Source organism: Sceloporus undulatus, chromosome 5, assembly GCF_019175285.1.
Source record: "Sceloporus undulatus isolate JIND9_A2432 ecotype Alabama chromosome 5, SceUnd_v1.1, whole genome shotgun sequence".
Taxonomy (NCBI): domain Eukaryota; kingdom Metazoa; phylum Chordata; class Lepidosauria; order Squamata; family Phrynosomatidae; genus Sceloporus; species Sceloporus undulatus.
This window is the reverse complement of record NC_056526.1, coordinates 171,381,769-171,405,671: the sequence shown is the minus strand read 5'-3', so window position 1 is coordinate 171,405,671 and position 23,903 is coordinate 171,381,769. Positions and strand designations below refer to the sequence as shown.

General features: G+C 38.5%; 1 protein-coding gene across 1 annotated transcript in view; it reads right to left on the bottom strand.

Moving 5' to 3' along the window:
- The window catches only part of STPG2 (sperm tail PG-rich repeat containing 2), a 263,746-nt gene that overhangs the window by 206,699 nt on the left and 33,144 nt on the right, over window positions 1–23,903 (bottom strand). Inside the window, exons 6-8 of the mRNA XM_042470817.1 lie at window positions 23,397–23,508; window positions 1,908–2,012; window positions 1,564–1,723 (exon numbers count right to left, since the gene is read on the bottom strand). Coding sequence (XP_042326751.1) covers window positions 1,564–1,723; window positions 1,908–2,012; window positions 23,397–23,508 — 377 coding nt within the window. The remainder of the gene's footprint in view (window positions 1–1,563; window positions 1,724–1,907; window positions 2,013–23,396; window positions 23,509–23,903) is intronic.

Below are 23,903 nucleotides of genomic sequence, written 5' to 3'. Positions count from 1 at the left end.
ATCTGCAAAGAATTTTTTTAATTGACTAAACTGAAAATTGAAATCTCTCCAAATTACTGGAAGAAGTTCTCACAGAAGATTCTTTCCCCATGTATATGCAATTTTCATATTGAATAGCTTGATACTTATATAAGACTCACTCAAAATGTTCTGTAAAGAGAGAAAGAGAGACAGCACACACTCTTGGGAATGCCATTAATAGGTACTATTTGTCTTAGGAAGTGACTGTCATATTATAGTGCTTATAACCTCTAGACTCAGGATAACTAGCATGATCTGCAACACAAGGATAAATAGCATTTTCTGACTGTCAGCAAGAGTGACCTTGTCAGAAGTGAAAGAATACGTCATTAAGTAAGTACCTACAATAAAGTCTAAGTACTTTGAATGGCCTAGAAAATATCCACACTTGGACAATCACAGGTTATTTATTTGTAAAATTTTAGGTTTGTAACAATATGTGCATATATTGAGAAGTAAATTCCACACTATGCAACTTAGTTCAAAGTAAATAGCTACAGAATTAGACTCGTGGGCTCAAGGCAATGTGCAATAATACAAAATAACTTTTGCAAGCTAATTTTAAACTCTTCCATCTCCTAACCAACATTAAAATCAGGAATATTACATTGTTGCTGTTGTTGCTGTTGTTGTATGTCTTCATTTCATTGCTGACTAATAGTAGCCATAAGGCGACCTATCATGGGATTTTCTTGGCAAAATTTGTTAAGAGGAGGTTTGCCATTACCTTCCCCTCAGGGAAAAACCCTGAGGCTGAGAGCATGTGACTTATCCAAGATCCCTCAGTGGGTTTCCATGGCCTAGCAGAGATTCAAACCCTGTTCTCCAAGGACTTAGTCCAATGCTCAAACCATTATACCATCTAGCTAACAGGACCCATAGTAAAGGCAAATATAATAGTTTTTTTAAAGGGGAGGCTAGTACTGGCCCTGCTTTAATATATATTTTAAAGCTGATTCACTTCCCTGAGCAATAGATGACCAAAGGTTGTGCTACAGAGCTTTCTTACTTTTGGTTGAAAGAAAGCATTACAGACCTGCAATATCTTTTTACATATAAGCAAACAGGGCACAGTATAAGTAAACAGAAACTAACAGACTGTTCAACAGCTAATGCTGTTTTCAGTTCCCAATGAGCAACAGAGTGGGCTACAGAGAGGCAACTAGTGGAGAAAGAGGTAATTGATCTCCTTAAATCACTTGTACTTTTTTCTTGGACAAAGGTATTAGAGTTATAAGGATACATGCCAAGAAGTGAAAAGCTCTCCTCCCTGAAATATAATAGATGTTTAAGGAGGATATCCTTCCCCTTTCTTAATCACCACCACTTCCATGCTGCAATGAAGTCATACAATGTTCAGGTTTGAACAGGTTATTTTCCTTTTCCTTTTCACCATCAGACTCAACCCTACTGCCCACCTACACATCCACTAGTCTTCTTTGTGTACAATAATGCTCTCATCATGGCAATCTGGATGTCTGAACAGAAACACTCCTCTTAGACTATGAAGATATGCTTCATTTGCTTAGATTAATTGCAAACCTGGTGTTTTTTGCAGCCTGTAGTCTTGGGTGAATCGAACAGCAGTATGGCCAAATGGAATGTTTTTTGTTTTAGAAGCTTTCTTCAAGGACTCAAGAGCATAGCGTGTTTCATTATAGGTGCCAGGAGCTGGGGTGGATGATTTCACTGGTGCAAACCTCTAAGGAAATACAAAAGAAAATAAATCAATGACAAGCAGCTATGTGAGACCTACTTTGATGTGAACAAAATAAATATTTTTCTGTCGCAAAATAATTTGAATGTTATAAGTTGCCTTGAATTCTGAACTGAGGAAAGGTATTCCTATTCTTACTTTAAAAACAAAGATATATATTACTGCTTACCTGGGCAAGAGAAAGAAAAGGAGCACGGTGAGCTTCACTTTGTGCTATCCTGTCTCCCTTTTCAAATTGACCTTTTATATAATACTGGCCAGGACCTGGAACACCCTTCAAAACAGTAAAAATAAACATCACTTTAATAGCTGCACCTACTGAGGACTACAGACCATCTTACGTCTAAAAAAAGATAATTACAAAATGCCCCCATAATGTGACTCTTAAAAGAAAAAATAAACCAACAAAAATCATAAAACAGCACCAAAAGGATGACAGCTTTCCAAGATTCTTATCACACTGTCATCTGTTTGTATCTTAACAAGAATACTAGCATTAATGATAAAAAACTAATATTATTAATAACAATGAAAAGCTATAGAATTGCCATTTTTTATAACCTTACAATTTGTAGATTAAAATGACCCATATCATATTGCAGGAATTTTGAAAACAAAAAGACCAGCAATAATGCCACATCTGACATGAAATGCAAGTTATACTTTAAAAAAATAGTTTTATGAACCAGAGGTATTAACATATTTTGAGCAAATGTGGAATGCTTCCATTAGAGTGGAACTCTCAATGGTTTTAAGGAACATGACTGTCTTGCAGCAGCAGAGTCCAAACAGACAGTGGAGGAATAGAAAGCTCTTGCCCATAATTCTAGTATCAAACAAGGTCTTACACAGGAACATCTCATAATGAAGAGATCCAGTAAACATAATACTTCCTTATCCTAGAGAGGAAGCACACTAAGGGCTTGCACATGTGGGCCAAAAGGCCTATGTCCCCCCCCGGCCTACTGTTATCCTGTCCAGACAATGCAGGTCATTAACCCCAGGCCAGGATCAGCCAGTCTAGATGATAATCCAGCAGTCCCAGGCTGATCCCAGCCCAAAGGGGTCTTAATCTGATCCCAAAAGTACAGCAATTTGCCACGGAGCTTCCAAGAAATTATGCAGCAACAACCGAATGGACAGCCTCATGCACCTTTACCTGCCGCCACCATTGCATCTTTTTTTAAAGCCCCCTTCCCCACCATGGCTTCTGACATCAGAATGGGGCAACTGCCCATGTGGCTATAGCCAGGCTCCTCATTTCCACCCGTACAGCCATCATGGGGCCTTCAGAGAAGATGCAATGACAGCATTAGGTAAGGAGCACACAGTAGCAGTAGGTAGGCATGTAAACACCTACCCATTGCTGCGCTAGCCTGGGGACTGTCCCAGGTCAGAACAGGGGCAGAACCCCACAGGCTTGTCCTGTAGTATCCTGCCTGTCTGCTCAGACCCTCAGACAGATGTGGCATTATCAAAGATTCATGCAATATACTTCAACCTTCCCAATGACTCCTAGGCTGAGAATTCAAATAGGATAATGTGAAGTCAAAATATATTTGCATTCACAGTCTGGTATTAAACTATTATTATCTGAGGAGAAGTTAATTATCTTCCTTTGCTATTGGGTATTTTGCAAATCACTGCATTTTGTTTGACATATACTACTTTTGACGAAGTTACCTGATTTGAGGAAGCTTACTGTGACATGCCCTAGGCATGAATGCATCTCTACTCAATTGTTATAATGCATGTAAGAGAACTTGGGTGCAAAAGTAGAGTATATGCAACAGGGTCTGTCCTATTTAATCAAAAGTTTAATGAACAGTCTGTATACAAAACAGAGTATCAAGTTGTTACTTGAATGACATCAGTGAATGATGGTGCTATGCTCATTCAAAGTTCTTTATAAGCAGAAGTCACACTGACTTATGTTTTCATTTACCAATGAGCCAAATCAAGATTTCATCACCAAATGACATCCCACCATGTTTTACTTATACCTGTTAAGAGAAAAAATTGGGCTCCTTTGAAGTTACCTGATTTTAGCTGGATAGAAATGGAAAGAACAGAGAAAGAGGCAAACAATATTTTCTATGCCCTGTATACAAATACAAACTCTTTTCCCAGCCTCAATTTTAGAAAAGAACTGAATCATCAGGGTAATCACCAAATGTAACAAGTGGTCTGAAATACAGAAAACTAATTGCAAACTGCAAACCATGAAATCTACAATGCTCTTAGCTTATAAGTTGCAGAGAATCAGGACACGAATGTCAATCAGGAGGCAAGAAGACAGACTTGGTTGTTAGTCTAAAACAAGGTGATCAACGGTGTGGGGTCAAGGGCCCAAATGTCTTGCAGGCTGAACCTCTATGCACAGCAAACCCAAGTATCTGTGATTTCCTCTGCAGTCCCTCTCAAAATGGCAACCAGAAGTGACACAACATCACTTCCTACAATATTTTTGATAGGGGGGCTTTCTTTGTGGTTTGGGGGCAAAAATCACACTGGTTTTTTTTTTTTTTTAAGAGGGGAGGATGGGGACCTTTGGGAAACTGTGGGCTTCAAGAGACACAATTTGCCAACCCCTGGTCGAAAGGGAAGCGAGGAGTCAGAACCCATAGAAGTTTGGACTGTGGCTGTAGCCTCTTGTACAGAAAAAGTAAAGAAAAATTGATCCTCCTTTCTTTAAACTGGATTTTTAAAAAAGTAAAATAGTAATGAAATAGATCTCATTAAATATACTTGCTCTTGTTCAATGAAGTACCATAAAACAAATTTAAATACATGTTAAAGTAAATGCTTATTAACCTAAAGTGTATTCCATATGGTTCTTATCTCAACTGAGCTTTTTGTTAAATGGCTAGCATACCACAGCTTTAATAAGGGAAACCAGGACTCTCAAAGCAGAAGGCTGCATGGAATTAATGAGGGAGGCACAGATGTAGGAAGTACTTTTAGTGACCAATTTCCAATGCTTGATTGGCTAGTGCTTAAAGCATGTCTTCTATTTACCATAGAGCAAAGATTTTGTATTAGCAGTACTAATTTACATAATTACAACATAAATTTTAGCTAACTCATGGCTCAAATACATCCTGTGTTTTAATAAAAGAAATAAGCCCATGGTCTATGGACAACACTGTTCTAATTAAATTTTAAAAGCTTTAAATCAACTAAACATGATAATGGGCAGGTTATGTACCCAGAGATTAAAAAATCAGTCAATAGTATGTAAGGGGAAGTATGTTTCCAATGCCATTTTTAGATTATGAATGATTATAATAATTATAAAAATTATAACAGCAGAGGAGGAGGAAGGGCGGAGTCAAATTATATTTCACAGGGAAAATGCATCAACTGTCCTAGTTTATGTGGCCAGACCAAACAACAGGATACAACTCTAGCAGCATGATGTTCTGGCTTTTGTCTTAACATTTCCTTAAGCTTGTACATATTTATAGGAAAGCAAGCTTTCTAAACCATTTGGAGTAAAAATATAATAAGGTTCTTATACAGTACTATACATGTACTAGTACCACTATGTAAAGAGCAGGGCTTTATAGATTTATCTTTCTGGGACTACAGCTCTCAGAATCTCTCATTAAATGATTATGCTGCTGGGGTATTATGGGAGTCATAAGTCCAAAAATGTAATTTTTTCAGTCTCTAGTACAGAGAGATTGAATCTGCTCTTGTGTCTACATGGCCATTTTGTCTGGCCAAGGAGTACAGATATCAGTGTGTGTGCAGTAAAAGTACTAGAGGTGTAAATATTTATAAAGAAATTAGCATCATAGTAAGAGTAATTCTAAGAGACCTCACCTTCTGAAAATTCCATTAGGAAATAAATCTTTTATTTTCTCAAGAAGTCGTGTCTTTTTAGATTGTAAGTCTGAGGACAGGGAACTGTCTAATTAAAAAGATTGTATGTACAGCGCTGTGTAAATTTACAGCGCTTTATAAATAAAGGTTAATAATAATAATAATAATAATAATAATAATAATAATAATAAGTCTCAGTATTCACTAATATAACATGATTACTATTAACCTTACATTGTTGTGCTATCATTTTTCCTCCCATTTAAATCTCAACAATAACAATAAGACATCTGTAATACTGCACTAGTACAGCCATTTATTGGCTTCTGAAATGAACTTAATTGCTCAGAAATGGCAACCAGAACGTTATCCAATTCAACATAACACAAGTTAAAATGTGAGCTCAGGAAGTAGAACACAGCCTTATTTAATCTCAAAAAGCATGGGATTAGTAATAGGGACATTAAAAGGGAATCATTAAAGGAAAGTCAATCCTCTTCAGCAGCTTAAAACCATGATATTTAAAACTACTGATAGTAGCTCAAACAAAAGTACAGACACATTAGAAAAAGCATGCAGTCTAACAGATGCCTTTGCTTTCCTGCTGAAAGCTTACAAGAAATTTGCTTAGGTTTGGAATAGAACAGCAATTCTTCCCATGATCACTCCAATTTCAAGGAAGGAGCAGCTTAATTTTTTAAAATGTATCCTGTAGAAATCAGTGGAAGGGCCTGTCACTTTAAAATGTTTGACGATGTAGCCGTGTTAGTCTGCAAAATCAGTATGTAGAGAGATCTTGTAGCACTTTTGAGACTAACTGAAAGAAAGAAGTTGGCAGCATGACCTTTCATAGACTTAAGTCTACCTTCTCAAATGCATTTGGTCAAAGAGATCTGAGGAAGTAGGCTTTATTCTACGAAATGCATCTGAGGAAGTAGACTTTAGTCTACTTAGTCTACAAAAGTTCATGCTGCCAACTTTTTTCTTTCAGTTAGTCTCAAAGGTGCTACAAGATCTCTCTACATACTTTAAAATGTTGCTTGGGATTGCTGTAACATAGCTTCTGCATGAAAACTTCCCAAGATCTTGATAATAAGTACACAGAACTAAGTCTCAGTAAATATTCTCTGGCATGAAGTATATCCTCATTTTTTTTCTCGTACTGATCATGTTGTAACCTGAACCAGTGGCTTCTGGACTTCCAGGCCTCAGTAAAATGTGTCTTCCCACACTCCTACATGGCAGTAGGCCATCAGGTAGAGGGCTGGTCTAGTTTGAGAGCAGCTACTATGAAGACTCTTTTTCTGGTCCTCAAGAAACATACTTGTAAGGTGGTAGGTCGGACAAAGGGAAGAGTGTGGAGGTTTGCCGCTTAACCCACCATTTTTCCACCAAGTGCGAACTTTATCGCACCTGGTTTTTTCACCATTATCGGGTACGGAAAGAGGATGCTCGTGTGCGTGTGAGACCAGCCAAAAATGGATTTTATCGCACGCCAAAGCATCCTCCAAAAGGCCCCATTCCGTCCCCCAGCACCAAGCCGTCCCCGTTCAGTGCTGACGGGCGCCATTTTCCTCAGTCAGAAGACTTCTGACCAGAACATTTCATGCGCCTCAGCACTGAACAGGGATGGCTTGGTGCTGGGGGATGGAACGGGGCCTTTTGAAGGACGCTTTGGTGTGCGATAAAATCCGGTTTTGGCTGGTCACGTGCACACATGAGCGTCCTCTTTCCGTACCCGTAATCGTGAAAAAAACGGGTGCAATAAAGTTCTGCAAGGCTTTGCTTAAATTTCTACTGCCATCAAATGTGAGGAACTTCATAGATCTCACTGTTACAACCATGAGAGAGGCCTTTTCTTGTCCCCACCTCTGCCACCAATATAAGACCACTTCTTGTCTTACTGCTGTGGCCACCAAACTGAGAGGACTTCCTAGATGCCCTCAAAATACCATTGTGAGATATTATGCAGCTCATAATCCTCACCAGACACCACTTCTCTTTATTTACTGCTGCCACCAGAGACACCCTGTCTGAATCCAAGCTTTCTAACATATAGAGTTCCCAGAAGCAAAAAACATATAAATAAAAAGCAATTATTTTATTAACAGAAGTTGAACATAGTAACACAGTACTGGATTCCTTTCCTAAGAAAACCCAATGAAATTCATGGGGTTGCCATAAGATGACATGCAATTTGGAGGCACATGCACAAATACATTTAGAGCATAGCTCACACTCCACTCCTAGCTAATTCAGACTCTTAAACACCACTCATTAATTTCTAAACTTAGCTGATTCTTTTAACCCTAATCTTTACTTCACTCACACCTTTCTTCTTTATAAATAAATAGCTTAATTACAGGGCTGTGCAGACAGCCCCAAAGAGGTGGCCTCCAGCCACCTCTTTTACAGCCAGATCAGGGCCACAGCAACTGCACGCCACGGCCCCGATCAGGCCTTTCCAGGGCGTGAAAAGGAGCCAAAAAAGCAGCCATTCTTAACAGTTTCTTATCTTATTTAATACACAGTGTATGCATACACACACACACACACACACACACACACACACACACATCTATTATATGACATGATAGGACAGGACATTAAACAACATTTTACATCAAAAGTCCATGACATCACAAAACAACCACCATCTGAAGATACAAGTTAGTGTATGTTGAATCCTTCAGATAGCATGGACATCAATTGTATATTCATCTGCATTCTTCAGATAGTATTGCTTAGTAATACTTGTGTGACAAATTTAATGGTAGCAATTACTATACTGAATATTAACAGTTAAGTAGAGAAGAGAGAACTGGTGGTAATAATACCAGCCCCACACTGAGGAATGAAAGGTGAATCCTGGCATGTTATTCTCAGTCCCATCTTGAAAACAGCCTTCGTATAAAATAAGTTGCTGACAAGGATTCTAAAACGTAAAATATCTTGAGAGTGCACATATTCACCTAGAGGCATCATTTCAGAATGCATGAGGAAGCAGTATAAGCACTTCTCGGCAAATTGTACTTTTGTGCTCCTGTTAAAGTATCCATCTGTCCAAGTCAGTTGTCTTGATATTAAAAAGAATATTAATGAAGAAGTCATGCAACTATGAAGTGAAAAAATTCAGATCTTAAAAACTCACTGCGGGAATACAGGTAAGCCAAAAATGAACTCAACTGTAGAATTAAATGTAGAATACATTCATTTCATTATTACTGAATGTCTTATGTAACACTGCTTATCTAAGCTATACATGAGGAAAAAAATGTGAAAGGGGGAAAAATATAAAACCACAAATATAGAGACAGAGAAAGCATGTTTGAACTGAAAAAAAGTTCTTTAATTAGGCAAAGGAAAACTGTCATACAACAGTGATGATGAACCTCTGGGAACAGCTACCATGGTACCAGAATAACAGTCATTTTAATTAGCTTAAAATTGAAGCATTCACCTCAGTGCTTCCCTCGTCTTTTTTTCCCCTTTGAAACACAAAATAAGAAAAAAGCTTTCTGTCCCCAGTACAGTTGACAACAAATGTTCCCAATATATTTTTATCTTCAGGGGAAAAGTCATTCATGTTCAGTATTATTCTACAATAATTCATAAAAGCATTGCAGCATTGTGAAATATTCCTTCTACTTCTACCACAGCAAAATTAAAGTTATGAATGCCTCTGTGGCTCATCAACATATTTTTGTTCAGTTTTCATATACTTTTCTTTATTTCAAGATGACTGGTAATGGAAAGGTTGCTGCTGGTCTTATAGACACCCAAAAATGGGAGACCTGTCTCTGAAACATATACAGTCAGCCCTCCATATCCAAAGATTCTGCATCCATAGATTCAATTATCCACAGCTTGAAAACATTCCTCCCAAAAAATCCCAAAAAGCAAACTTTGATTTTGCCATTTTATATTGTTATTTGTTGTGAACTGCCCTCGATTCAACCTCAACTCAAGTCAACTCTGTGGATGAGACATCTCCAAGCCCCCTTATCCTCCACTGTTCTGCTTAGGTCCTGTATTTTCAGGCCCATGACTTCTCTGATTGAGTCTAGCCATCTGGCTTATAGTTTTCCTCTCTTTCTACTACCCTCTCCATTTCCTAGCATTATTAGTGTTTCTAATAAGTCACGCCTTCTCATGATGTGGCCAAAGTACAACAGCCTCAATTTCAACATCCTGGCTTCCCAGGAGAGTTCAGACTTGATCTGTTTTAGGACCCATTTATTTGTCTTTTTGGCTGTTCATGATAACCTCAGCACTTCTCTCTAGCACCACATCTCAAATGAGTTTATTTTCTTTCTTTCTGCTTTCTTCATTGTCCAGCTCTCACATCTGTACATGGTGATGGGAAATATGATGGCTTGGGAAATTCTAGCTTTAGTGATCACTTGTATATATTTACATTTTAGGAGCTGGTCTAGTTCTTTCATAGCTGCCCTTCCCATTCCTGATTTCTGAAAATCTTCTGATTCCTGAAATTTTCTGATTTCTTGACTGCAGTCTAAATTCTGATCAGTACAGTGGGCCCTCTCCTTACGCGGGGGATCTGTTCTGAATCCTCCCGTATAAGGGAAAATCCGCCTATGCTCGAGCCCCATAGGAAATAATATTTCCCTCCCAAGCGCCTTCCCCGTACGCTGGAAGCCGCGTAAAACGCATGTGCGCATGGTGCAGGCGCACTGTATTTGACCCAGGGTACAGGAAATCTTAGACTCTTTTAATTTTCTCATTATCTAGGTCACATTTATGTAGATCTTCTGTGGTCATTACTTTTGTTTTCCTTATGTTCAGCAGTAAGCCTGCCTTTGCACTTTCTTCTTTAACTTTCCTTAGTCGTTTTTCCAAGTCTCTGATATTTTCTGCTAGTAGTATGGTGTTATCTGCAGATCTTAGATTGTTGATGTTCCATCCTCCTGTCTTCATTCCTCCTTCTTCTGAGTATAAACCTGCTCTCTGTATGATTATTTTCTGCATAAAAGTTCAAGAAATAGGGTGATAGCAGGCAGCCTTGCCTTACTCCTTTGCCAATTGGGAACCATTCTATTGCTCCATATTCTGTTCTAACAGCAGCCTCTTGTCCTAAGTACAGATTCCTCATTAGAACTTCTAAATGTAGCTGTACTCCCATTTCTTTAAGAGCATTCAACAGATGTTCATGATCTATGCAGTCAAAGGCTTTGCTGTAGTGTATAATGCACATGATGATTTTCTTCTGGAATTCTCTGGTGTGTTCCACTAACAGTCATATGTTCACAATGTGGTCCCTAGTGCCTCTTCCTTTCCTGAACCCCGCTTGCATCTGTGGGATTTCTCTCTCCACATATGACTGAAGTCTATACTCCAGTATTTTGAGCATGATTTTGTTCGTGTGGGAAATTAATGCTATAGTCCTACAGCTGCTGCAGTTTTTTGTGGATGGGGGTGTATATTGATCATTTGCAATCTGTTAGCCACTGTTTTGTCTTCCATTTTCGATGACATATTTTCATTAAGTCTTGACTTGCTTCTGTCTGTGTGGATTGTATCAGTTCAATTGGGATATCATCTGTTCCTGGTGGTTTATTTTTCCCAGTTTCTCTTAGCACAGCTTCCACCCCCCACCCCCACCCGCTTTCTAGGATTTGGCATTCCTCTTCATATGGTTCTTCATTCCATATGTAATTCCTTTTATCATCTCTTTTATATAGCTCTTCTGTGTATTGCTTCCACCGTTTTGTCTAGTCTTGATTGTGTGGTACTGTTCACCCGCGTCATACGCAGGCGCACTATACGCGGATTTGAGCATACGCTCAAACCCATGTAGAGCCATGTGGGAGTGCGTGGGGCACAAGGGGCGGTGCATCCCATTTTAATGAATAGGGTATGCGTTCAATGGCATGTGCGTGCCACCGTGCCACCGCACTACCCTGTGCACGCATTTTTTGCAAACGCATTTTTTGGCTTATACAGGGGATACGGAACGGATCCCCACGTAAGTCAAGGGCATACTGTATGTTCTTTTGCTCATAGAGCATCCCTGCCCTTGGTTTGATCTTAGAATCATAGAATCGTAGAGTTGGAAAAGACCACAAGGGCCACCTTCCCTTTGAGTTCCCAGATCTTGTGGAAAAGATGTCTCATTCTTCCTTTTTTGTTATTGTCTTCTAATTCTCTGCAGTGTTTATTGTAGTAGTTCTCTTTATCATTGCATACTAGTCATTGAACAACTGTGTTTAATTTCTATCTTCATTTACTATTGCTTTTCATCCTTCATTCAATGCTTGAAGCATTCCATCTGTTAAACATGGTTCCTTCTCTTTCTTTTTGGCCATTGGTAATGCTTTCCTGCACTATTCCTTGATTGTGTCCCTGACATTTTACTACCCTACTGTATATAATGGGGTATGAGCATCCACCAAATTTGATACCCACAGGGTGCCCTGGAACCAAACCCCAGCAAATACTTGTACTGAAAATTCACCAGGCTTAGAAGGAAAGATGGGAGAGTGAGGGAATGTTCCCACTGAAGTTGATGAAACAGAGGTAGGCTATTCCACTAAGTATTTTCAAAAAGTTAATATACGGACTAAAAGCTAGGTGAGAATGTCACATTTTATTTTTAAAAATAATTAAAATGTGGGGTTTGAAGGGCATGAAATCATTATGCTCTAAAATCTTGACCCATATGAAACCAGAAGCATTCCTTCAGCAAAATATGTATGCTTGGGGGAAATCACTACTACCTTTCTGCTAACCTCCTATCTGCAATAGTACTGCTGGAAAGATTAACACATATTTAGTATTTCTGGATTAATTTTATTATATATTTAGTAGTAATATTTGTTAAAACGCTTTTGACATTGTTACGCAGTGCGTGAGGCAACATGGCAACGTATGGCACCAGATTCTCCACCTTCGTGACTGTAGTCAGTAGCTTGTACACCGCTATGATCACTGCGGAATAGCGGTCTATAAATAAAACTTATTATTATTATTATTGTGAGCTGGAGAAACACCTGTCGCTTTCTCAATGCAAACTAAGTGCTCTGCTTTAAATGAATACTCTTCTTATCATATCCATTTTTCTAGTTCATCCTATTCTTCTGTTCTGTTCCACTGAATCCCAAAGGTTCTTTGTAGGCAGCATTTAACATAGCATATGTCTCCTGGAAGTAACCCTAACTAAATTCATGGTGACTGGCTTTTGAGTAAAAATCTGTTATTAGTATACTATGTCTTTCAGTGACCCTGCTATGATTTATTCCTTAAGACCTTTAAGTTGAATGCTCCATGCATCTAATTTCAAATCACTAACTATTCAGAATACTACCCAACAGACCATGACAACTGCAGAAAATTAATTAAATGCATCTTCTCTCACATGGTCATAAAATAGGTAATACCTTTTGGCCCAATATCCTCAACATGATGCCCTGATGGTTTGCCAGATGTGAATATAACTAAAAAATGGGAAATCTGGGAAAGTGAAGAGGTATCAACATTTATCTCTGGTCAGAAACTACAAATGTCTTCACATGTGTTTCCCAAAATACATCTTCCCCAAATTCTTTTTTAAAGTATGTGGCAAGAAATGACATATCTGTGTGTCACAGCACATTATTTTGTATGCAGGTGGCTCCAAGTGTAATCCTTGATGTCTCCAACTGAAACCATCTGAAGTAGCTCCACTGAAAAGGCTCCACTTCACTCTTTGAGGAGTATAACCATTTAAAGTACACAGTCCTGGGCTACATGGATCAGATATCCAATGACATATAAAGCAAATATGTGACTATGCAGGTAGGCACCCTTTTTATCATTCATTTTTATCTGATTTCAACACAATACAGATAGTAAATGTTCATTTTTCTATAACATGGAAGCAAAGTGCTTTTGCTGCTTTATCATTTATAGTAGCTGAATATATTTTAATCAACTGATATAACAGCATAAGATACTAATAAAAACCAAGTACTCTACCTTCTACAAGACAAACAATTAATGCTACTTTTTATGTGCCAAGTACCAGTGATTGTTAAATAAATCACCTCTACTGTGAAATATTAAACATGTACTTTTATTGTCGTATTAATTTGCTGTATGTGCAACTTCACAAGTGAGTGCTTTATTCATTCCAGAGTGTATTACCTCTGACAATCATGGTAATTGTATTCTTTATTAAATGAATTAAACCTATTCAGATACCAAGATATCTACACCTTCTTGTCAGACATCAGGAATATAACAGCTCAAAGACATGGATACCTATTAACAAAATATTGCAAAGAGTAGCCAACTATTATACTACTGAGCACAAATGTTAGAATCATACAAGCCATTGTATTTCCTATTATCATGTATGCATGTGAGAGCTGAACAGTTAAGAAAGATTATAGGATAAAAATCAATTCATTTGAGATGTGGTGCTGGAGAAGAGTGCTGAGAGTTCCATGGACAGCCAAAAAGACAAACAAATGGGTGCTAGAGCAGATCAAGCCAGAAATGTCCCTGGAAGCCAAAATGACAAAACTGTCATATTTTGGACATATCATGAGGAGAGGACTCATTGGGAAAAAAAACAAAAATGCTAGGAAAGGTGGAGGGAAACAGAAAGAGAGGAAGGCTGCAAGTAAGAATATATTTTGAGCCCTTTCTAATCAGTCCAAAGTAGCATAGCCGAAGTTGAGCACCATGTAATAGTTTGGGAGTACTTCTAATACTGTACAGTTCTAAGATGGGTTGAACCAGTTTTCCTCCTTTTGTGCAACAGAACTCTAATAGTCCATTTAAGGTTCTGGTGGCAAACTATGTATTTCACTGAACTTGTATCTCTATGTATTTCTACTGTATTTCACCAGTACAATAAACAACCACCCCAAGATACTTAAAGGAAGGCACTTGCTCAAGTTTATTTCCAACAAATGACCAATTAAGCAGTGATTGTTCCATCTTCTAAATGACAAACCTTCAGATTTTTAAAGATGGCTATCACAAAAAGACCACCTCAGTCTTTTTCAAGCTAATACTCAACATCCTAAGTTTTTCCTCACAGGACTCGGTTTCCAGACCTTTGATCATCTAAGGTACAAAACACACTGCAGCTTTAACTGCCCTGGCTCAGTGCTAGGAAATCCTGGGAATTGTAGTTTATTGTAGCACCAGAGCACTCTGACAGAGAAGACTAAATGTCTCACAAACTACCACTCCCAGAACTCTGTAGCATTGAACCTGGGCATTTAAAGAAATCTCAAACTGGATCAATTCTGCAGTGTTTTGGATCAAGGTCAGCCCTTTCAGGATACATTCCAGCTTTCATATCCTTCTTTAACTGTGCCACCAAGAACTGGACAAAATATTGTAGATCATGTGTGACCAAAGCAGAATTGAGTAGCAACACACATCCTTTGATATTGACTCTACACTCCTGTTGATGAAGCTCAGAGGTGCTTTGGCTTTTTGGCCACAACATAAGACTGGTGACTCATGTTTAATTTGTGGTCTTCTAAAACCCCTAGATCATTTTTCATGTTCTACTTTCAAGCCAAGTACCATCCATCCGATATTTGTGCATTTCATTTTTCCTTCCTAGATGTAGTCCACTTATACCTGTTAATATTTATTTTGCTAAAATGTCTAGCTCTCCAATCTGTCAAGGTCATTTTGAATTCTGATCTAGTCCTCTTGGGTACTAGTTAGACCTCCTAATGTGTTGTCTTCTGAAAATATGATAAGCATGCCTCTTATTCCACTGTCCATTATTCCACCTCCAGGGTATTAGGTACCCCTCCCACAATTTGGTGTCATCTGAAAATTTGTTAAGCATGCCGTTTATTCTATCTTTTAAATCATTAAATCATTTAACAACCTTGGGTCCAGGACAGAATCCTGAAGCATACCACTAGTCATTTCTCTCCAAGATAAAAAGCAACTATTGGTGAGTACTTCACATTCAGTTAGTCAACTAATTACAACTACACCTAACAGCAGCATTGTCTAGCCCACCAGTCTGCCTCCAAAAATACCTTGGGAAACCTTGTCAAAAGCGTAACTGAGTTCAAGATATACTTCATCTACAGCACTCCATTGATCTACCAAACTTGTAACTTTATTTTAAGCGAGAGAGAGAGAGAGAGAGAGATTAGTTTTGTATGACCTATTTTTAGTTCCAGCATCTGCCAGCCTAGCAGTTCAAAAGCATGCAAATGCAAGTTGATAAATAGGTATGACTCCAGTGGGAAGGTAGAGCCTTTAGGGCTGAAGGTGGGGTATAAATACCATAAATAAATAAACAGTGTTCTGTGCAATCATGCTGGCCACATGATCAGAGAGTAGTCTCTGACAACACTGGCTCTTTGGCTTAGTAATGGAGATAAGCACTGCCCCCTATGGTCAGATATGACTTGACAACCTTGTCAACAGGGAATACCTTTACCTTTATTTTTGAGAAACACATAGTGAATGTGTGTGTGTGTGCGTGCGCGCGCACTTATGGAATTATTTCCTGCCTTTCTCTTAAAATGGGATTCATCTGCTCAATGACCTTTCCCGGTATCAATGTCAATTTGGTCAGTAGCTGTTTAGGTCCTCTTTTTGTTCTTTTTGAAGATGGGGGCAACATTTGCCTTCCTCCAGTCCACTGGGTCCTCTCTGTCCTCCAAAAATTTTCAATGAGCATTGACAGTAACTGTCAGATTGCATCTGCAAGTTCCTTTTGTACTCTTGCATGCATTTTATCGCATCCTGAAGACATAAATTTATTGAGATTAGCTGGATATTCCTTTACTACTGCTTTACTGTTTCTGGGCTGTAATCCCCTTACTGCATCATTTGTTACATTTTCACCAATTAGAACACTGTTTTCCTTCTCGGGGAAGAGTGAGCTAAAGAAGATACTAAATAGTTTAGCCTTCTCTCTGTCCCCTCTTAGCATTTCTCTATGCAGTGGCTCCACCATTTCCTCCTCCTGAACACAGCCCCCCAAAATCCCTTTTTATTATTTTTAATCTTTACTTGACATGGATTTCAAATGTTTCTACAACTTTCTGAAGTCCTGGTTTCAATAGTATGCCTGATTTCAGCAATATGGATCTTTTAATATTTTTAGAAATGGGAGAGATCAGTTACTTAGCCTTTAACACAATTCATCACATTGAAATTACTCTTGCAGAACTGGCTTGATTCTTGTGACCCAAGCACTGAAATTTCCCAACAGTGAGTGATTGACAAAAAGCAAGAAGCCATTTTGGAAAATCCAAGAGAAGTAGGCTTTGGTAAAGAACAAAGTAGGACATGTAGAATTTGCTCTTTAGCACTATCTCTCATTGATTAATTTAATAACTTGATCAATAATTTAATTCCATAATTTAATTCATGCTGACATTCTATCTTAAGTCAATCACTACAGTTAACAAATGAATGAAATTAAGTTACTACTTTTGTCAGAAAATTTGCAACTTATTTCATAATTTAATTTATTTCAATTCGATAGGAACTAACTAATCCTCTCACTCCTAATTGGGGGCCCTATAGCTTCTATTCTGATTTTAAAAATTGGAACATTAATTGGCTAAATGGGGATGTAGGAGACCTGCATCAGATATATCTGTGTCTCCACATTAAGGGGATTTCTTATGACCTATTCTGACCTCTGTATATAAAGGCACTGTGCCATCATGGGAAAGAATCAAGCCCCTGAAGTCTTCAGGGATTGTTAACAATGGAAATTAAATCTCTTGAAACAGTATGTCTTAAATGGCTCAAGCCTGAGAAGTCAATAACATATATATGGCAGTGAATAAGACATACACAGCTGAAAAGTGAAATTTTAAAGCTGGACTGACAGCATTTATAGAAAGACAGATTCTGTTAGTGTACATCATCAGTTTTATTTCTGAGAAGGTACACATTTATTTTCTCCAAGTGTATATTCTCTGCATAGCATTCTTTAAACACTTATTGGCTTGATAAATCTTATCCCTAAAATTGTACTTTATTGTTAATCGAAATAATGTTTGTGCCAATGTAAAGTATTAAATATTATGATTTTAAAAAGCAGCACCTTAACTGAATCCCAAGCAAAGAGAGGAGTAATGACAGAGATAAATGCAGAGTGGTCATGCATGATTTTGACATTATAACCAGTTAAGAGTATTCAAAGCTTATATGTTTTCCCATATATTGCCATTTCAAACTACTCAGTCCTCAGCTGACAATATAACACAAGATGGCATTAGGTATAAAAGTTGCAAATGCCAGCAATAGCTCTAAATGTCACCATAACTTTAACAGGTACATTAAGAAAAGCCATTCCTACACTCAGCTGTACAACTTAGCTAGATGGTAAAACAGTCTTTTTTAAACCTATCTCTCCTTGTTTAAAAGTTTCAAGAGTTGTTAAGATAACAAATCATTTTGCTTTTTTTAATTTACAAGGAAAATGAAAATTTTGGTAAATGGAAAATTTGTTGTTGTTGTGTGCCTTCAAGTCATTTTCAACTTATGGTGACACGAAGAAGAATCTATCATGGGGTTTTCTGGGGCTGCATGTATGTGACTTGTCCAAGATCACCCAATGAGCTTCCATGGCCAAGCAGAGGAATCAAACTCTGGTTTCCAGAGTCAGCCCAGCGCTCAAATTGCTCCACCACTACACCATGCTGGCTTTCAAAAATACTGTTCATTAGCTTTCAGTGTCACAATGAAAGCACCAATGACTCAGCTAACATACTTATCTCAAATAATGGGCATAACCTTTAGGAAATAACAATCCTTAATAAGAACTTTGTCATGCAAAAGAGAAAGTATAAGGGACAATAAAAGACAGGAACAGTGTCAATCTGCCAATTCAGTTGATATCTCGTCCTTGCAGCCCCAAGCACAGTAGATCCGAGTTTGCACTGGGGGACAGGCCTGCACAGAACAACAAAGTAAGAGAAAGTTCCACTGCAAAAGGTGAAGTTCATTCACGTATCATTGGATATAACCTTACATTAATCTCCCTACATTTTCTCCATCATGAAACTTAAGAGAGTGCTCCAGAGGGTACCCTCCAAATAAGGTTAAATGCAACTCCCAGTTCTCTACACCACTGTCTATGTTTTTTAGAGCTGGTGGGTCTTGAAATCATCTTGAAGGACATATTAGTCCATCCCTGCCTCAGACCACACAGTCATATTCCAGATGGTTGAACAATTTTAAGCATATCAAACTGGCATGATTTATTTGCTTGAGTATTGCACTTCGACTCTGGGAGACTGGGGTTCAACTCCACATTCAGGCCTGGAAACCCGCTGGATAACTATAGGCAAATCATGGTCTCTCAGACTCAGAGGAAGGGAAAGGCAAATCCCCTCTGAACAAATTCTGCCAAGAAAATCCCATGATAGGTTTTGCCTTAGGGTCACCCATAAGCTGCAAATGACTTGAAGACACAACAACAACTGGCTGACATGCCCCAAAAGCCCTTTCTCTTTCTTTCTTTCACCATATTCTTCTGACATATCACAATTATTTCTCCAAAAATTATATTTTTTGTTCATTGCAGATAACAGGACAATGGAGATTATCACATGGGGTAAAGGAGGGATGCTCTCGTCCTTATCCCATCCTTAAAATGCGATCACGTGAAAATTATCTTGTGATATCTGTCCTTCTGCCATTCTTATTGTGCAATTTTTTAACTTATTTTTTATTTATTATGGTATTTATATCCCGCCCTTCGGCCCTAATGGCTATCAGAGTGGCTTACAATTATTATTTTTAATAAGACGGTTCCCTGCCCTCAGGCTTACAATCTAAAAGACACGACACAAAAGGAGAAGGGAATGGTGGTGGGAAAGGGAATGAGGTCCAGTGGTTCTTCTCTCCCTCTAAGGCCTGGACCAAGGCAGATGGACCAGTGGGGGGGGGGCTCTTATTCTTCAGTCTAGCCCGGATGGAGCTGGGCCGGCCTGTTCACTCCCTCTCAGGCCGGAGGAGGACAGGTTGCTTACCTGTAACAGTATTTCTTCGAGTGGTCATCTGCGAATACATACAAAGGAACTGGGGAAAGAGCGGAAAAGCAGGGGCTTTATAAGGGATGGGCGGAGCTACCGCCAAAAAGTTTCTATATGTTGCAAAGTGTTCTTTGCCTAGTGATTCTAGAAGTTTCCAAAGGCACTGCGCAGGCGCAGTACAATCCATTTGTATGATTCGCAGAGACCACGAAGAAGAATGGCATTTATGGAGCGAAGGCGCTCTATCTTCAGGCTAGCCCTGATGGAGCTGGGCCAGCCTATTCACTCCCTCCCAGGCCGAAAGATGACAGTTTATGGAGGTAGGGCGCTCTATCTTCAGGCTAGCCCTAGTGGAGCTGGGCAATCATGCTAAGATTATCAGGCAGCGTCACACTTATCCCGTCCTTCTCCATCACTGAAGTGGCATGGCCCTGTCACTGTGTATTAACAAAAATTCCAGTTAATACAATGATGGGACCACTGATGGGAGAAGGACAGGATAAGCGTGACACAATAAGGATGGGGTAAGGACGGGAACGATCTCTCCTTTACCCCGTGTGATAATCTCCAATGTTGGAGACAAAGTAATGATAAATATTCCATTTCAATTTACACAAAAGAACTAAGGCAAATTGATAAAATGACTCAGTCATCCATATATGGCTTGAGGACTTCTGTAGCTCTCTCTTTTGTTCAATTAAAAAAAAAACAGATGGGTCAAATGAAGTGGCTTCCAGCTGCTTTGGCGGTATGCCGATTAGAAGTCAAAGCAGCCAGAAGCTGTGCCAATGCCACACTCTGGTCCGCTGGACCAGAGCACAAAGGAGCCAGAATAATCCAGCTCCTAGAAATGCCAGTCAGCCCGAACCCAAGGAGCACAGCCCACATTGGGAGCTGGCCATGTGGTCAACAGGGTTCAGACTCTGGAATGGACTTGAGCTGCTCTTTCTCACTGGCATGCTCCGGCCCCTACCTCACTTTCAAAAGTTATTTCCATGTAATAGGTGAGGGGAAACCAGCTAATTGAAGAACACAACATTAAATCCCTAGTGGCTGTGCAGAACCAGTTCTGCAAGTTTTTGGCTGCAGTCCTTAATCTGCATGACCTTTTGGCCACAATCCTTAATCTGCATAACCCCTCAAACAGTCTTCTAAAACACCCATGATCTTTAGGGGTTTTATTTTTAAATATATTTTATATACAAGAGGGTTATAATGGGTAACATTCCATGTTTTCACTTTTGATGAAAAAGAAAACATTACTATGATATTCTCTTCTATAAATTAGTGGTACCTTTGATCATTAAACTTAAAGTTCTCATATTTCTTTCTGCCCTCTCCCTTTGGGGTGGAAAAAAAATGCCTTCACTGAGGTTTTGCAAAATACAAACTTTATTTAAATCCTCCCATTAAGTAAAATAAAGTTGACTCAGTAATGAAAATAGAACCTCTAATGTGCAAAAGAGTCACATATAACCTCTGACTGCCAGATTATTAATTGCTAGAAACTTTAAACTCATAAAAAGAAGAACATTTTTGATCAATGCACATTTATTTCCAGCAAGGACATGCAGGTAAGCAACAAGAAAAAATAGTTCCTGCAATAATATTATTCAAAATATGTTGCTTGCTCTCTGTGAGGTAACACTGTGTGTCCTGCTCAGGACGACTTTGCCTGTCCTCCAGGTACACCCAAAGGGCAATGTAGGCAATAATGACCCATCTGTTCACTACTGGCAACTAGCAAACTTCTAATGAAGACAGATGTGGGTCACCCTGTACAAACATGCTGCAGGGTGCTAATGAATCCTCCTAATGGTCACTACCTGCCACTTTTGACTGATTGATGAACAAAAGGTTTAAGCTTAAAAATCTAAGATGTGTAGCACAATCATTGGTCTTATTAAAACATCTCTTGCACTCTGATATACTTACTCTTTCCAATCATTTTTCTTAGTTAAATAAAACTATTACTGATCCTGAAGTCTGCAAAATAATCTTACTAGATTCACAAGAAATTCTGTCTTAAATAAAATGACTGTGCCAATAGTGTACAATGAATATCCTAATTACACCCTATCCCCAATCACCAACTATGAAGCAGTAAGGTAACCCATATTTAAAATAAGTGCTTATCAGAAATACCTGTACAATCAAACTCTAAAGCAATTGCTTTATTTCCCAACTTAATGACATTCCTCCCACACAAATCCCACTAGATAATTTGCAAGAAAAGTACCAGTCATAGAATCATAGAGTTTATTACCAATGGGTAGAGATGAAGTTTCCAGAAACCCTGCAAGAGTAGCCACTAGAGCCACTTGTTTCCCAAGTATCCTTTTGCTTTCTACAGTACTGCTGCTAGTGCACAGGATTCTTACTATAAGAATCTTACTATACTTACTTATACTTACTATAAACTAGCATACGAGCAGAGTGAAACTACAACACTAGGACTGTGACATACTTAGTGTCATTCAGATTTAGGAGATTATCCCAAGGAGGAGGCAAGCATCCTCCTTCCGTCATTAAATCGTTTCATTTCCACGATCGGAGAGAAGATTATCACACCCCCATGCATTTATCCCATTCTTATCCTGTCGATAAACAATAATGGACACATAATTGGGTATTAATGGAAACTCCTCCCTTCATTAAATCATTTTGTTTGCGTGATTATCCTGTGATAATCTTCCCCTCAATCACACAAATAAAACTCTTTAATGATGGGAGGAGAATGCTTGCCTCCCATGTGATAATCTCCTTAGTCACACATTGATCATACCCACTGAAACAACCCGAATTTAATGTAGAGAGATCTTGTAGTACCTTTGAGACTAACTGAAAAAAAGAAGTTGGCAGCATGAGCTTTCATAGACTTCAGTCTACTTCAGTCTACTAAAGCTCATGCTGCCAACCTCTTTCTTTCAGTTATCTCAATGGTGCTACAAGATCTCTCTACATACTAATTCTACAGACTAACATGACTATATCTTTGAATTCTACCACCAGAATTTAAATTTGTTAATTTAATATGCCCATTGATTTCAATGGATTAACGCTAAACATGGCTATGTCTCAATCCACTCCACTGACTTATAAATATATTAAGAGTAAAAACATTTATTTTCATAATTATGATATGCTGCAAACCATGTGTAGTGTTAAAGAATCTGGCTTTCTAAACATTCCTTTTCACAATGAATTCATGAGAAATATATTTTTGGAATACAGTCAGTCCTTCCCACCCAGTTCCAGGACCTCCTGTGAATTGCAAAAATACAGATGCTCAAGCCTCATATTATTACATGGTGGTAATGTGCATCCAGACATATCAGCATGGCCATGTGCACAAGCTGCCATTGAACAGTATGGGATGTGGCAATCCTCTGGTGGTCAAATCCTCAGATCGCCAGCCCACCAATACAGAAGGTTCACTGTAATAAACCACCTAAGCATTCTTAATTGATGTAGCAAATTAAAACTGTGGTTTTGAAGGCCCTTGAAATATGGCCAGTATACCCTAGTTTTAGAGTCATGAAACATAATTAGTGTTGATGGAATATTAATACATCTTCGAGACAAGAAGAAATTGAGTGATAGTTTTCATTGGACAAACTAATATGGATACTATTCAAGTGCCAAAGTGTATTCAACAAGGAAGGATGGAAAGCATTGTGCATGCACCTACCATCATTCTTCTGTGTACGTGCATGCCATCAAATTTTTCCTATAAAATTCCACTACCTTTTGTATATGTATATATTGCTTCAGATGCCAAAATTTTGGTCTCATCATACTTTTTTTAATTACTACGAAAGACTGTGTTGAATTGACATTACCTTCTTTTCTTCCTGCAATACTATTACTTCATGATAGCGTGGAACACAGAGGTCATATTTTTTCTGGTCTTCCCTCCTAATGTTGACATTTTCATAATGCACCACATTTTCCCTTTAAAAAGTATGAGAGATTTATGAGTCAACTGTTCTAAATGCCTGAGTACTTAAATATCCACACTAGAGGCTCTACCTGCTTCCCTTGTCCCCTGAGTAGTATTATAAACAGCTGTTCTTTGCAGTAACAAATGAAAAGCTAGTTTGCTCACCAACAGGACAGTCTAAACTTATGTTCTGCCATACTATGAATTCAAACAATTTTTTTCATATCTAAGTTTTCTTGCCATAGGTGAAGTGCAATAAAACCACTGTTGATACAGAGTAGATCCAAGAAGCTGTAAAAAATTATACTGTGGGGAGGGGCACATTTTTGGCCTCCATGAGAGGAGACCAGGGGAGCTTGGTGCTTGGCCCATAGGGCCAAGCAAGATCATATGTAGGGGACAAGAG